Genomic DNA, 16,890 nt, shown 5'->3' with positions numbered 1-16,890 from the left:
ATTCTGCCAGATTTTGTCGAACAATCTTCGTACTTTTTGTAGTATCTTTTATTCGTGGTACAAGCGCATGTTTTTGTGCCCTTCTCTTTTTACGTAAGAAAGCATGCTCTGCTAGTGCCAGAAACGCCATCTTGTTCAGTCTCCTCCGTTAAATCGCACGCGCTAAAACATCGCTGTTATCAAACTATTACAAATTGCGGTGAGTGATTTAATTACTAAAAACGGACTGGTAAGGATACGTTTTGTTTTTTTGAAATTTATTGAACGTAAAAGTAGTGAAATTTTGGTAGTAAGTGTTGTGCATGTAGATACATTTAAGTGTGTGCGAAATTTGAACATTTGAGATGAAAGCAATGGAACGATGTGTGGTAAGTTATTTATGTTGTTTATCTTTTTTTGTATATATAATTATAAGCTCTTGAAAACAGGGTTATGCATATTTTATACGTTTAATTGTATAAAAAAACAGTCCCTTTATTTAACCTAATCCTTGTAAAGTAACTTGTTGATTTTTCTTTGGCTTCAAGTAAAAGTTTTAGCTTTTTTAGATATTACTTAACTACTTACAGTATATCACACGAGGGCATTACAGAGTTACAGACAGTTTAACAAAGTATCGTATATTATTTATTTAATACAAACATTGGGATCGTTAATGTCTTTACAGATAAATAAGAAAAACTCATTTTGTGACTAGCTACCTTTTTTGATAATAAATGAGATATCTATTGATATGTCGTAACTATCTGATGATTATAAGCTAGGTTATGTTTCTTTAAAACTACAATGGCGGTCGTAAGATACAAAATGGAGGTAAAGATGAAAAAAAATTGTGTAGGTACCATATTGAGTAGCATATCAGTAAATAGGTTTTTCAAAATTCAGATGTTGTTTCCTAGGTTGCTATACAGTTATAGCTCCATTTAATAATTACACAACCAGAAAGTTGTGTGGGTGGATCTTTTCCTTATGTAGGAACTTAAATAAATCTACATATATAGAGATCCATGTGCCCTTTCAAACAGTATTGAGCCTGCCAAGCGGAAGGGGACAAAAGGACATTCCATGAATGCCTTCTAATTCTTTAACTGAAGAGAGCCCAAAAAATTCTGTACTCCTTGGAAATGGATAATCAAAAAGATTGAATCGATATTGTTTCCGGGTTTAATGTCGTGGTCTATGGAATTTTGAAGTTCCAAATTAATATCAGCACCTGCCAAATCAGGAAGGAACTACGAAATTCTATGAATTACGATAAAACTGCCCCCAAAACAATATCGAATTGATATACGCCAGCCGTGTAAAACTGAAAACTATAAGATATTGTGGTGTGCTAATAAATGCATATAATCCAAAATTCTTAGAAAACGATTCGAAAAACTTCACTTATTAGATGATGCCAAAGCTAAAGAAACTATGGATTTCATTTCTTTCGACTATTACAATGTGTAAAAGATCAGACAAAAAAAACTAAAATGGGGTTGTAAATATTTTGACATAAAATGATTGATGTTGATTTTACATCAATAAAATTATTTGCAACCCTATTTTGATTGATCTTTCACGCTGAACAAACTATTTTGTCATCAGTGTCTTTTTTCCAATTAAACGGGTGATAAAGGCAAATAAGGAAACACGTAGAGGAATTATTTGTTAGAAGATAGAACAACTACACCATCACTTTAAATAGAGCCTCTGTTGGTCTAGAAAAACTCTAATATTTAAAAAACCCTTTTGCACATCTCTAATTATTAATCACCTTTTAATTGACAGGCTAAAGACGAGGTATAGCAATGACTATTTTAATTTAAGGAAAAACGATTTACATTACCTATATATTTTAGTATGTTTTCCTACATCATTTTGTTCCCAGTCGGGGGTTCTCATTTTTTTATTTATCTAATATTAATTTTAATAAAATCATCATCATTATCATGGGGTCGTTAGTCCTAAGATTGGTTGGACACGCACTTTTACTCTTTCCTATCCTATGCTAGGTACTCTTCGCAATAATAATAATTTAATATGAAATATAATTCTCATTTAATACTGCCTACTTATTTCCGACTTAATTTTTTCTGCGAATGAATCTCATTTATGAATTGTTGTTTGCCAACGTTTCACTATAACGCCTATCATTAACTAAGCATTGATGAACTACCTTCATTAGAGGAATTATACACGTAAATGAAACGTTAAAAAATGGTAAATAATTCTTGGCCACGGCAAAAATCCAAACAGAAATATAACTGCTCAAATAACAAATTAATTGAAAAACAATTTTAATAGTACCTATCTGTATACCGTCAATAAAAATTTTTTTTTGATAGAAACATTTTTTAATAGGTAGTTAATTAGATATAGTTCCTGATACAGCAATAGTTACGCTTTCATTATCGTTAGAATTGTAACGATTTTCTTTCGTAATGATATTCCTTTGTGACAAACTGTATGTTAAAACACATTAAGATAAAGAATTATTACTTTCCTTTCTGCAAAAAGCGTGTAGTTGCAGGATAAAATGTAACTACAAAAACATCTCGAATTCTTTACTATCTCAAGGTGAAGGTGATATGATAGACTGACTTGCAGTGGCGGATCTTGGATATTCGGGGTGCATATTTTGAGGGCCCCTTTTAATGAAAATGAAAAGTCAAGACAGACTATAAAATTCCTAAATAAAGCGTAATTTTCAATTTTTATAAGATGAGGATAACGTGGGTAGAAAAGGTTAGAAATGAAGAGATATTAGAAAGAATAGGAGAACAGAGTACTCTATGGAAGTCAATAAAAAATGGGCGAGATAGGTTGGTAGGACACCTTCTTAGGCATGAAGGTCTAGTCAGAGACATATTAGAGGTAGACCTAGATTAGATTACTGTTCGCAAATAGTTAAGGATGTGGGCTGTTCTAGTTTTAGGGAAATGCGAAGATTAGCTCAGGATAGGGAAGAGTGGAGGTACGTGTCCAACCTGTCTTAGAACTGACGACCTGATGAAGATGATGGAATTCGGGGCCACTTGCGGGGCCACATGAATCATTAGGAATCTTAAAGGTTCAGATAAAAAAGTGTCTTTTTGGGTAGTAATGGATTTTAGATTCAGTTTCAATTAGTTTTAGTTAGTCTTATAGATGTAGAAATAAAAGGCAATTGATTGTTTTTTAATTTTTTATAAAAATGTATACATGTACAAGCTAAAATTATTTGGTGTCACACAACAGTGCTACGCCCCTTAAAATCCAATGTTCCGGTGGTTTTATTGTTTGAAGCCATAAAGTTGTAATATAATTTAAACCCGTTCTCCTTGGTTTCTTGTAAACAGGACTCTGAAAAAACGGGAACAGGGGTTTTGGATAACTAAATGTATAATGAATAGTTAAAACTGTTAAGTTTTGTCTGTCTGGGTTGACTAAGGTTTGGTCAAATTTCGTTTATAGAGAAAAAATGAAGCATTAAAATTAATTAGGTTAGGTTAGGTTATAGCAATAAAATTAATTAGGATAGGTTAGGTTCACAAAATAAACGAAAATCAACTTTAAAGACAGTAACATTTTAGGTTGGGTTACGTTTAGAAGATTGGAGAAAATTTTGTTTGAGGAGAATGTAAAATTTTCGAAAATAATTTCTTTAATTTGAAATTGTAATTACCGCATAAAGCTTGGGATCTTTAGGATCGGTTGAATAAATGGCATAGATGTGTATCACAGGTATCATGGTGAATAAAACTTTCAATGGCGACTCTGTTAGGCGAATGTTTTTCTTATCCCATCCTGCACCATCCAAAAATAACCCATAAACGTATACGCCTTCCTAAAAATAAAAATATTTATCGTTTCTTTTAAATTAAGCAACTTTCACTAATCTGATTCGCGGTGTTATTACAGTAAAAATATGTGCGTACCACTGGTGGAACTTTAATTTCTTCCCTAAACTGTTTTAATACATCGTCGTGTAGGGTCACTTGATCCAAAGCCCACCCCTTGTGAGCCCTGGCCACTTCTTGTCTCATAGCCGTCAGAAAACCTGTAAAACACTCGACGATTTTGATAAATGTTTATATTAGTATTTATTACCATTATTTAAACAACAATAAAAGGGGTGGTTTTTAAAGAGTCAATTTCTATTGATGAGGTTAGCGTTATTTAAGGAGGGTTCCATATGGGGGCTTGATGGTCAAGGTTTAGGTTAAGTTCTTAACGTTTGGTGAGTTCGTGGATGGAGTTTTTTATTTGACGTTCCATCAGCTTTTGTTGTTGGCTTCCTCAGAGAATTTGGTGAGGGCATAGAATTTTTCGGCTTCATCCACGAACTAATAGAAGGAAAGACAATCCTGGAGAACGGTCCTCAAGTTCGGATTTAGATCCGTCTTCAACTTTTAGATAATGATATCACTAAATATCTATACAGTAGTGTTATAGAAATGTTTGGTTGCCTGCTTGCTTATCCCTCAGCCGTGAAAATAAAGTCGACAAACGCACTTTTCGGTTAGATTATGGAAAAACTGCAGAAGATGGATGAGATGAGAAAGGCTATCAATTTAACGTTTAAAAGACTGAAGTTTTGTAAAATTTTATTCGACTTTAGATATATGCGAATGAAGATGAAAAATGTGTCCTTGTTTTCTAACTGAAATTGGTGCAACTGGGATAGCTGATGATACGAGATTCTGGAATTAGCTGACTCTTAAAACCTTAAATTAAAATATGGAACTTTCGATATCCAGGATGTCACTGTTTAATTGGAATATTTAATTAAAATTTGCTAATTTTAACGTATTCGAGGTGAAAAATATTTACATTCCAACCATAAAACTTGACGTAGGTACTACTTAAGTACATCCTACTAAATTTGGATGGTTTCAACTGGTTATGGTACAATGTCATGCATTCTAAGTGTGTAATTTATAATGTTGTTGGCACCTTGAGGGTTGAAAAATCCTGTCATCCAAAAACTATTGGGCCTTCCTCCAAAACACCATGTTCTGAATTGAATGTTTCTCTCCAATAGTTCCGTATACCAAAACCCTAACGTACTTGATACCCACGAGTCCCTTCTCCAGACAGCGGGTATCTGAGCGTCGTATATATTATCCAGGGCATCTCTTAATCCCTATTTAAAGAATAATTTGAAAATATTGACGAATTTGTACTGTTTTCGCTGTGTAAAAGTAACAGAAATGTAGAAAGTGTAAAACGAAGTCTGACATTTTTATTATTTATTACTTAAATTGGTTCGAAATGTTTTCAAAAAATAATTAGGAGTTGTTGTACCTCGCTCATTATTATTGTTCCTTCAATGGCAAGCAAAAGATCTCGTAGAGTGGCTCTCACAAGACCAATCACTTTTTGCATCCGATCAATCTCCTGTTTCAGGAAAATATTTAGAGGATTTAGTATTCCCATCGCCCTCAATCTAAACAAAAATTTTTAGTTTAACATTTTCAAAAAAGACAAACTGGTGAATAATTCAATTACCGATCTTTAACTTCATACATATCGTAATTTGGTGGTAATTTACTTAACATATCTTTGGTTAATCTGACAACTAAACCTTCGCGCGTCTCTCCACCACCACCTGAAGACTCCTTCGGCTGTATGGACAACATGGTTGAAAACATGGTATTGGCAGTTGTGGTCATGTACCTAAAAATGGTAGCAATTTTTTGGAACACCACGTAGATGAGTTTTTTAACGGAAAATTGGAACAAATACAAATGGAACAAAATTGTATTTACGATATATCAGCATTGGGATGCAATCCGTATGCTTGTGGAGGATCGGTGGCGCTCATGATTTCAAAAGCTGCCAAATATTCCGAGATATTTTTAAACTTTAGAATTTTGTATCCTTTATAGAAGTTAAACTCATCCAGAAACATATTATCGTGGAACCAGACTTTTGTAAAGGTGTTCAGCAAACGTTTATCAAAGTCGTCAGTGACACGACCACCATATTGGACCTCGCCAAGCATGTATCTGGAAATAAAACAAAAATAGGGTATGTTTCATCCGTTTACAAAGTTATATCTAGTAGGAATTTTTTTTCATGTTTCACTCAATAGTTGAGAATGAAAGTCTTCGTTTAAGCCATAATAGTATGACCCCAAACATCCCTGGATACATAAGGATATAACGGGACTTTTGAGGATTTGACAGAGGACTATTTTGCTGGGCTATGGGCACTTGCCCAGTGAAAAAGAGGGGCTTGATTATGTTAGAAAATTAATCGCCAAGAAAAACACAACGAGCAAAATTCTGATACTTCTCAACTTCCGAATCCCCATTATCCTTATGTTTGACAACCAATCCTTGCACAAAGTTTAAATGTGATGAAATACCACCAGTCTTTTGCTCAATAGTTTGCGTTGTCATCAAACAAATTAAATACCAATTCCAAAAGGAACGAAAGTGAGCATTGGATTAATTTAGATATCAAGCATCCGGCATTTCTAACTTTAGAGAAGGAATTGATAATTCTTTTACCTTAATGTGACCCAGCTAACTCCTTTCTTGGGATCTATATCTTCTAAATGGTTTTGTACAAACATACAACTGGCGAGCCAATCGGCTGAGTTGAATTCATAGGGTATATTCCAACCTAACGGTCCAAATTTTCGTCTCTCTTGTACTACCGTATGCATAAATGAAATAGCATAGATAAGGGGAAGGTACTGCCAAGCATCAGTGTAATCCAGCATATCTTGACTCATGGATGTGTAGGTTCTCATTAATCCTGCTCTAATACCTGTTTAATGATAAAAATTAAAAGATATCCACCTAGATAATTTACTTATGGCATACCTGCAGGGGGCTCCACAGTAAATTTGATGCATATCTGCAAAAGTCCTATGGGAAATTTAGGGTGAACTTCGGTTGTTATCCAAAATCTAAAGTCAGGATGAACAGCCCCGACGCCCTTTTCCAATTCCATGAACATTACCATCACTTCGTTCATGTAATCCAAACTCAAATGGCAGTTTTGGAGTAATGACCAATATCCCTAAATTTATTAATTTGTTGTTTATATAATCAATAATAAAAATAATATTACCTCAGCCATCGCGGACGCCATCAACTTTCTCGCGTGTACTTCCTGGCCTTGGCCCATGGAAATACTTTTACTCTTGTTTTCCATTTTTTTCGCTAACTGTTCAATAAATGGCGTGGGATCAGACCCAATGCTCAGGAAGCAGATTATAGGAGTCAATGGTCTACTCTCAAACAACATTGTTTCCATATTGAGAATTACTGGATCTGCGAACTTTTGACCCATTGACTGGGCTATGTATTTTCTGCTTTGTGTTATAGATCGGTCGGGACACCAAGCTCTATAGCAGGAAGAAATTATACAACGATGATGGTGCATAAATGTAGATTTTGTTTACTTGCCTGATCAATAATAGTTTTCTAAACGCGTCCAAATTTGAGTATCCGTCGGGAATAACGGCTTCCTCGGGAGCCTCTTTATCAAACCAAACTTTCCAAGCGCGTTCGTTGTTTTCTATCTGAAAATGCAAAAAATTCTCTTCTATTAACACTTGTTTGCAGTTATCACTAAAATATACCTGTGTCAGAATATATTGGTAGTGTCTCAGTTTTGATAACTCTACCAGGTTTAGCCATACCATGTCCGTTATCCATTTGCTTGGTTTTGGTGGACACGCGTTTAAATCCAGAGCAGCTCCTCCTTTTATGAAGTACTGAAATTCGTCATACGTTATGTATCCTCTTTGGAGGTCCACCCTTAGTACCAAAAGTAAGACAAACATGTATTTGTGTACTTCGTAGAGCCCTCGACATTTATATTTGAATATTTCGTATGTCAGGTAGTCACAAACGTTTACCAAGCGCCTTTAATAAAAACGAAGGTTTAGAATTGTTCAAATCCTTGAGAGGATGGGCTGCTAGTTAATTTTGAATTCGTTATTAGTTGTACTCTTTATTATCCTTTTTTTGATAATTTTTACCTTGAAGTGATGGGCGACTTTTCTGAATTGATTAGAGATATATCGAATCTTTCTAAAAATTGTACCAAAGATGTCTGGTACATGCAATTTACCATCGACATACTGACAACTAAAAAGTATAGAACACTTCCTCTAGTTGCTATCGATCTGCAAAAGTAATCAGCGCTTTATAGATGACTGGAGAATTAATTACCTTTTGAAAGTAATAAATTTTCAATTATATTATTACCCTGAGGTGTAAAGAAGAAAAGATTAAAGTAGGTAAAACGGATGAGGCTTATAATATAAATAAAATAAATTGTAGAGGAGTAGGGTACAGTAGTAATAATATAAGAAACGAGGCAGGGGTCACTTTGGTAGAAAATGAGGAAAAGGCAGACAAGTGGAAAGAATACTTAGAGAACCTATACGTAGGTCATGAGTTAGGAGATATTAGAAAAGGAAGCTAGTGTGGAGATAGATGAACTAGGTTATCCCATAATGAAGAGTTCGATGTAGCGTTAAAAAACTTAAAGAATAATAAGGCGCCAGGTGTAAATGGGATACAACATTTAAAGGCGAAAGATTAGAAAAAGTGGCTGACTTTAGGCATCTAGGAAGTCAGAGAAGTCAGGACGGAAGGAATAGCAGGGATATAAAGCAGAGGATAGCGCAGGGTCAAGTCGTCTTCAATAAAAAGAAGTCACTTCTATTCTCGCGAACGATGAGAATACCGTGGATAGAGAAGGTTAGAAATGAAGAGGTATTAGAAAGAATAAAAGAACGGAGGACTCTATGGAAGTTAATAAAAAATAGGCGAGATAGGCTGGTAAGACACCTTCTCAGCCTTGAAGGTCTAGTAGGAGACATATTAGAGGCAGAAACAAGAGTTAAGAGGAGTAGAGATATACCTAGATTAGACTACTGTTCGCAGATATTTGAAGGATGTAGGATGTTCTAGTTTTAGGGAAATACGAAGATTAGCTCAGGATAGGAAAGAGTGATGATGATGATTATTATTATTATTAACCTGAATTCTTCTCTAGCCGCGTTAATTTTAATTTCTGTATCTCTTGCAATCGCCAGTTTCTCTTTAACATCTTGTGCGGTGCTTCTTGTGGTATTCAAGACTTCTAAAACGGTTTCATCATCAACAAGAGATCCTTGAGTGGTTGTCAATTTATAAAGCAAATTTGCCTCCAACTCAATCATTTTTCTCTTATTAGCTGTCACATCCTTTATCAAATTCGTACGTTCGATTTCAAGTTCTTTCTTCTCCGTTACAATGACTCTACCGAGCAGTTGATCTTCGAGACCTGTTTTAAATTATACTTTTGAGAAGCTAATTTTAGATAGAGGGCCTTACCCAAGTACCTCTCATTGTAACTGTGAAATCAACGACAGATGTTCTGGCGAAAATTTCTGGCGTATACGATGGATTTGCCAGTTTGGTCGTAATGTAAATTCGAAAGTCCTTGTGGAAGTCCACTTCTTTGTCGCCTACTTTAACCTTGTATGTGGTACCAACCCTTATAAGATTTTTCTCCAGTACGTTGTCTAGCATGGGATCTAATTCTTCCAACACATCTTCAATTAATACTGGCATTCCAAAGGAGACTGAATCTTCAATATGATTCCTTGAAAGAGAAGAGAAGTTTTGTGAAGTTTTTTTCCTATTTGTGGAAGTCTCTTACAACTACTATCTTTCAGTTCTTTGGTTCATTATAAAATAAATGGGAGACTGCAGTACAATTTTGTTATTTACCTGAAATACTTATGAGTTAATGTGGTAACAACGAGACCATTCTCCTGTTCTTTTTTCTTAATCCACGCTTTTCCTTGATTCTGGGGATCTATAAGCAGTGGATACCTTGAAGCTTTGGTGGCGATGATACCGTTTTGTATGGACAAGTCGTCCGAAGGTAAACCTTGTAAATTCCACTCACCTATCTATAGTTTATCATTATTTTATTAATTTGTACGTAATCATTGGATTAAGTAGATATTATTTATTCGGTAAACGTTACAACAAAATTATAGTAGAACGTATCTAAAAGGTTTATTTAATATTGAAAAATGAGAAATGAGGGAAATGAGTCTAAACTGAATCTAAGGGTTTAAAAAGATAAAAAATTTAAACATTTGTCATTTAAAGACACGGAATTGGAAGAAATAGAAAAGCTGCAGAGTGATTTTAATTTTTGATTTGTCGGAAATTTATCGAGATTATATATGGCGTGCTGATAATATCGAATAAGATCGAAATCGTTACTGTCTGATAGTCCAAAGACTGTTCTTAGTATAGAATCAATAAAATGTACCGTTGCTGTATCAATCAAGCTATCAATAATGTTAACAGTTGCGGATACTGGAATCTTTCTCTTGGTGATGTCGCCCATCCACGTTTTTAGCTGAATAGTTCGGAATTCTTGATTGAACGGCCCGGAATATCCCAAAAATCCCGTCAAAATTAATATATCGCCCACCAGTCTTTCCGTTTCGGCCTTGAACTGTGCACACTGATCAGTCCATCGAATCCTTTCACCACTCAGACCGTTTATCAAACCAGTTGCTTGGTCCATTTTATTTTGTACTTTCATTGCCTCGTCGAATACTTGCTGAATAAATTAAGAACATTAATGTAATACAACTTTATATCAAGAACGTTTTTAAAAAGGTTGTCGAAAGATAATATTACATTGTTATTATTTTATAATCATACAGGGTGCCCAAAAAGTAGTGGATAACATTTTTAACTGAATGAGTATGGGGGATACCATACCAAGAATATTTAATTTAAATTCTGTTGGTTATAAGTTCGACAGCTTTCGGATATTTTGAATTTTTTAAATTTTTGAAAAATTGCTACTCTCTGTTAATCTCTTTTACTCCACAACTACGTGCTTTCACTATACTGTATTTTTTTTAAATTAATTAGTTAAGCTCATTTAGGTCCTTATAATTTATTTTGACATCATCATCATAGGGTCGTCAGTCCTAAGACTGGTTGGACACGTACCTCCACTCTTTCCTAAACTTCGCATTTCCCTAAAACTAGAACAGCCCACATCCTTAACTATTTGCGAAGGGTAATCTAATCTAGGTCTACCTCTACCCCTCCTAACTCCTGTTTCTGCCTCTAATATGTCTCTGACTAGACCTTCATGCCTGAGAAGGTGTCCTACTAACCCATGTCGCCTATTTTTTATTAACTTCCACAGTCCTCTGCTCTCCTATTCTTTCTAATACCTCTTCATTTCTAACCTTTTCTACCCACGTTATCCTCATCATCCGCCTATAACACCACATTTCGAAAGCTTCTAACCTTTTCTTCTCCGCCGCACTCACTGTCCACGTTTCGCACCCGTACAACGCCGTGCTCCAAACATACACCTTTAACAACCTTTTTCGAATTTCTAAATTAACCGTTTTATTCTTCTTATTAAAGGCGACACGACCCTGCGCTATCCTCTGCTTTATATCCCTACTACTCCTTCCGTCCTGACTTATCTGACTTCCTAGATATCTAAAATCAGCCACTTCTTCTAATTTTTCGTCGCCTATCTTTATATTCGCTCTTTCCCTACTTTTTCTTCCCTTGCTTACCAGTATTTTAGTTTTACTTTTATTTATTTTCATACAGTACTGATCTGTCAGTACCGCTTCCATTTTATTTAAAGCTATCTCTAGGTCCTCCTTGCTAGATGCTAATACTGCTATATCATCTGCAAATCTAAGCATACTAATCTTTTTCCCCTGTATATCTATCGCTACGGTTGTACTGTCTTTAATGTTGATCGCGTCTTCGAAAAGTTTAAAGAAAAAATAAAAAGAAATGAGATTATAAAACTTAAGACTAATTCAAAAGTAAGACCATTGTGTTCCAAGAATTTAAGAAGGTCCAATGGCTTTTGGTCTCCTCCCCTTTAGAAACACCTTTTATTAATGTGTACCTGTTTGAATGCCATGGCTGTGTCATATTCTATTTGACACTGTCTCACTTCTTCTTCTTTCTTTTCCAACATTTCCATGGCATCATGCAATTCAGTCTGAGCTCTTTCCAGCTTCGCTTGCTGGATAGCTAAGTTTGCCTATCAAGTAAAAAAATGCGTTTCGTAATGATGTATTCTTTTTATATTCCGAATGTGGTTTACCTTCAGTGGCAATACTTCTCTGTTGACATCATAAAATGAAGCCATCGCAATAGTCCATGATATTAATCCTGCTACGTTACCACAAGCGGTTTTCGCAGCCTCGTAGGTGTACAATGGATTCGAGAAATATGGGGTAAGAAGGTCAATCATTTCTGCATTTATAGTGTCTTTTGGATACTCTTGAAGTTTTGCTAAGAATCTGGTATCTGCCATTACCTTAAATGATAAATGTTTGCATATGGATCGAATACAGTAAAAGCTCTTTATTCGCGGGGTATACGTTTCATAAATATGTCGCGAATACAGAAACCGTGGATATGGAATGGTAATTATTATGGAATCATGGGGGATAGGTCCTAGGGTTCCAAAATAAAGCCAATATGTATCAAAATAAAATCAATGTATTGATAAATTTAAATTAATATTAATCATTATAATCAGCTTTAGATAAACGTTTAAAAAATTTAGTGATTTCTTCTTGCTTTGAATTTTGAAATTAGTCCATTAGGTTATATCTTTTATAAAAGTCGCCTCGACACGAGTCAACAGTACTTGTAAGATTCCGATACGTTGAAAAATAACACCGAATCCTTTTCTGTTTACTCGGTTACATCTTTTATAAAAGCTGCCTGGGAACGTACTAACAGTACATACTCAAAAGATGCCGATACATCAAGGGGATTCATTAGTACACGCGCCGTAAAGTAAGAACATGCCTATCGGTTCTAGATATCATGAGTTTAATGTTTGTAACAGAGGTTTTAAATTTTTTAGTAAGATAGATCAGAGCCGGGCAAACTCGGATCTTTTGCATCCCGAGTGATCCTCAAGGTTAAAAAAAAAAAAAACTTTTGGGTGTTTCATTCCCACCAGCCAGTAATGCTGGTGGACGGGCAGTCCCTCCGGACTATGCCGGAAGGTAGGGCGGAAGGCCCTCTTCAGCCTGCTTTCAGGAATCGTGGGAATGGGTGGGTGGTGGTTCGGGTGAGAAAGATGAGACGGACGAAATGAAGACAGAAGAGAGTGAAAGATTATCTGTGGAATATTACTGCCTCAGCATTTGCCTAAGTGATCCAAGGAAACCACAGAAAAACTTGGACCAAGGCAGACGGACCCGGAATCGAACCGGCGTCCTCCCGAATGCTAAGCAATGGTCTAGACCTCTAGGCCATGCCGCTCGGTCCTCAAGGTTAACCAAATAGCTCCTCATTGATCCTGCGAGTGCGAGTGAGATGATTGTTTCCTTTTCTTATCCCTTCCATTTCGTAGATGAGTCCCCTCTTCCATAGCCAAACCCAATAGTTTTGCGAACGTAGTAATGAAAATTTTCGTAGGTATTATTTAAGTTACGAGAGTGGCTTCGCTCGTCTACGGCATGAAGGGGCTTGATAAGGGAGTGGAAGGGAGAAGAAAAAGACAAAACAAAATTATTCTTTACCGCTTACTCTCTCGTACTCATTGAAGGGTATGGAGTGACTCAAACTAACCTCATGTAGCGGCTCCTGCGAAGTTAAAGTTTGCCCGGCTCTGAGATAGATGAAGCTTTGTTTTAAAGCCTGTCGAAGGCCATTTTTTAATTATTTAATTTCTTTTGAAAATACGTATCCTACAAGAAACATCAACTTTAAGCATTTGTAAAAGGTTTTAATGACCATATGATTGAATAACCAAAAATGTACTGAGTTAGTGTGAACCTTTGTCTGTTACCATACAAAAAATCATATATTTTTCTCGCAGCGTTAAATCAGTGTTTAGAATAGAAACCCACGTTTTCCGAAAAATTTACACTAGGTACGAGCGGTCTATTACGGTCAATCCTCTCAATAAATGACACCGAATCTTTTTCTGTTGGGTTGGAAATTATGGAAAATTATATCTATTACCTTTAAGGATTCACTCCAGGACGGCATTAAAAATTTCTTTTCTGGATCGGGAACGGTAGGCTCTATGTGCTTTTTAAAATAAATGATGACAGCATCCATAATTAACATGATTAGGTACGGTGGCTTTCCCAATTTTCTCACCGTAGCTATATCGGATGCTTTAATAGTCTAAAGTAATACAATCATGTAAATATATAGCATACGGGTACTTTTCTATTTATGAAATAAAAAAAAGTGTAGGAGAAAGTGATGTAAGGTAATTGGGTATAAAAACAGGGTGCAGTCTTCATTAAAATAAAGATAACCTTTCAAACAAATACATATATTATGATACGTATAAACATTAAGTCAATGCTCTTTATTTAATTACTTTCCGTCTCTATAACGTGTGTATATTATGTCGTAGATTTAACTTAGCAAGCAAATATCTTTGTAAGTCTTTGTCAAACGATATGATATACAAGTCAGCACTGAATGTTGTTTCGAGCGAATGCCACGGGCCATCGATACCGGCGTTGCGTTTGACGTACCTGAAAAATGGAACTTACGGGAAGCTTCGGTAAATAAATAGAAATGTTCCATGACCGTAGGAATAAACGAGCAGCATCCGACGGGATACAGTCGATACAAAGCGGTTGCTATAAATAGTACGCGAAGAAGTCTCAATATTGATTTTAACATGAACATCGTGTTTCTGTGTTATATAAATTGCATATTGTAGGTATAGGTTTTAATAAACAAACAGACAATTCATTCAGGTGTGAGGTAGAAAATTACCTAAAAGAACAGGATTTTCTGATAAAAAAGGCAAGAAAATTAACAGCTTTGAAAGTGCCTCACATGAGAAATGAGTTGGAAGAGCGTGACGAAGAAACAATTGGAGATAAAACTTCCCTACAGAGGTGATTGCTAAGATTTAGATTCTGGTTTTGATCCAGGGACATTTGTATTTAAAGATAAATTTAGAAATTTATCGAAAAGAAAGTTAAATAATAAATATTCTAAGGAATTAGAAGAAAAAATATTTGTCCTTAGAAATTCGCTTACCTGTAGGGCTGCTTCTGCTGCATCAAGAGCAGGTTTGGCAGCTAGTAGCTTTTCTTCAGCAACTTTTTGATCCACACTAATAATTGCGACAAGAACCTCGGCCTTGTCTTTGACTATGGTTGCCTCTTCTTTAATTTTGTTTGCTATAGTTGAAGCTTCCATTACAGAAACCAGTACCTATAGGTACATTGTCAAAAATTCAGTTTTATTTGTATAAAAATATTGCTCTCTAGTGAAAAGCAAAAAATTCAAAACAATAATTTTCTTTGATTTGCACATAATTTAGAAAGTCAGTAAATAGTCGAACAAAAATATATTTTGTTCTTAAAATTTTATTATTGTAATGTACTTATGCCTGCTGCTTCAGTCACTAGATTGAATGATTTCATGCTATCATGATTAATGTCCAAAAATACGTATCAAACAGGGGAAGAATTTGCAATGGGTTAAATTTTTGCGTACATGTTACTAGGTACTGGGTTTCTAAATAAGTTGTGAGAGTTATTTATCGATATGAATGTGACTAGGTAGGTTTTGAAGGGTCAAGGGTCACGAAAATAGTATTATATAAATACTACCTCTAAAACAGGGAATTTTTCTAAAAACATTAGTAAAATTTGTAGCTGAGATAATTTGCAACAGGAATAAGTATTTTCCTTGAGTGTCTAAAATTCTAAGAGTATTCATTAAGACATAAGCAATTCATCATCATTATAAGGTCAGAGTTCAGTCCTCCACTCTTTCTTATGTTGAGCTAATCTTCGCATTTTCCTAAAACTAAAACTTCCCATATCCTTTTGCGAACAGTAGTCTAATCTAGGTCCACCTCTATTCCTCTTAACTCTTGTTTCTGCCTCTGATATGTCTCTGACTAGACCTTCATGCCTGACAAGGTGTCCTACCAACCAATCTCGCCTATTTTTTGTTGTCCTTTGTTCTCTTATTCTTTCTAATACCTTTTCATTTCTAACCTTCTCTATCCACGGTATCCTCACCGTTCGTGAGCATAAAAGAGACTTCTTTTTATTGAAGGCGACTCGACCCTGCGCTATCCTCTGCTTTATATATCTTTACTACTCATTCCGTCCTGACTTATCTGAAAGATATCTAAATTCGGCCTCTTCTAATTTTTCGTCTCCTATCTTTACATTCTCTTCCCTTGCATGCCAGCATTTTTTTTATATTTTTATTTACTTTTATACAATACTATTTTGTCAACACCGCTTCCATTTTATTTAAAGCTATCTCTAACTCCTGCTTGCTAGATGCTAATATTGCTATATCATCTGCAAATCTAAGCATACTAATCTTTTGCCCCTCTATATCTATCCGTACAGTTGTAACGTCTTTAATGATGTTGATCGCGTCTTCGATGTATAGATTAAAAAGTAGCTATGACAGTGTGCATCCCTACCTGACTCCCTACCAAATATTTACTTCTCTACGTTGCTGTACCAGCTCAATAACTGCCTGTTGCTCTTTATACAAACTAAGTATCACTCATCTATATCTATAACTCATCTCTACATTTTTAAGTATTTTAACATCTTGACCCATTTAACATTGTCAAAAGCTTTTTCTAAACCTACAAATTCCATGTACGCGCTCTTTCCTTTCTCTATTGTTACCCGTAAAGCCAGAATGGCCCCCTACGTTCCTCTATTTTTTCTTAACCCAAATTGATATTCCCCTAATATTTCTTCGGCTCTTTTTTCCATCCTCCTCTGTACAATTCTAGTTAAGATTTTTGACGTATGGGAAGTTAAGGTAAATGTTTCGCACCTATCCGCGCTTCTCCTTTTAGGTAGAGTTACTACCACATTCCTCTTATAATCCTCCGGGACTTTTCAATATTGAAATG

General features: G+C 35.3%; 1 protein-coding gene across 1 annotated transcript in view; it reads right to left on the bottom strand.

Annotated features, from left to right (window-relative positions):
- Positions 1–3,197: 3,197 nt before the first annotated feature.
- LOC108732721 (dynein heavy chain 8, axonemal) overlaps positions 3,198–16,890 on the bottom strand; it is a 55,280-nt gene continuing 41,587 nt past the window's right edge. The window contains exons 46-66 of the mRNA XM_025973850.1: positions 15,030–15,206; positions 13,983–14,150; positions 12,100–12,315; positions 11,899–12,036; positions 10,267–10,563; positions 9,711–9,895; positions 9,320–9,582; positions 8,976–9,261; positions 7,967–8,113; positions 7,565–7,850; positions 7,389–7,504; positions 7,051–7,327; positions 6,801–6,999; positions 6,483–6,744; positions 5,736–5,975; positions 5,476–5,643; positions 5,272–5,413; positions 4,921–5,110; positions 3,903–4,024; positions 3,650–3,811; positions 3,198–3,327 (exon numbers count right to left, since the gene is read on the bottom strand). Coding sequence (XP_025829635.1) covers positions 3,202–3,327; positions 3,650–3,811; positions 3,903–4,024; positions 4,921–5,110; positions 5,272–5,413; positions 5,476–5,643; positions 5,736–5,975; positions 6,483–6,744; positions 6,801–6,999; positions 7,051–7,327; positions 7,389–7,504; positions 7,565–7,850; positions 7,967–8,113; positions 8,976–9,261; positions 9,320–9,582; positions 9,711–9,895; positions 10,267–10,563; positions 11,899–12,036; positions 12,100–12,315; positions 13,983–14,150; positions 15,030–15,206 — 4,167 coding nt within the window. The 3' untranslated portion in view covers positions 3,198–3,201. The remainder of the gene's footprint in view (positions 3,328–3,649; positions 3,812–3,902; positions 4,025–4,920; positions 5,111–5,271; positions 5,414–5,475; positions 5,644–5,735; positions 5,976–6,482; positions 6,745–6,800; positions 7,000–7,050; positions 7,328–7,388; positions 7,505–7,564; positions 7,851–7,966; positions 8,114–8,975; positions 9,262–9,319; positions 9,583–9,710; positions 9,896–10,266; positions 10,564–11,898; positions 12,037–12,099; positions 12,316–13,982; positions 14,151–15,029; positions 15,207–16,890) is intronic.

The sequence above is a fragment of the Agrilus planipennis genome, unplaced genomic scaffold, assembly GCF_000699045.2.
Source record: "Agrilus planipennis isolate EAB-ADULT unplaced genomic scaffold, Apla_2.0 scaffold61, whole genome shotgun sequence".
Taxonomy (NCBI): Eukaryota; Metazoa; Arthropoda; class Insecta; order Coleoptera; family Buprestidae; genus Agrilus; species Agrilus planipennis.
The sequence above is the reverse complement of the archived record's forward strand: the minus strand, read 5'-3'. Positions and strand labels throughout refer to the sequence as shown.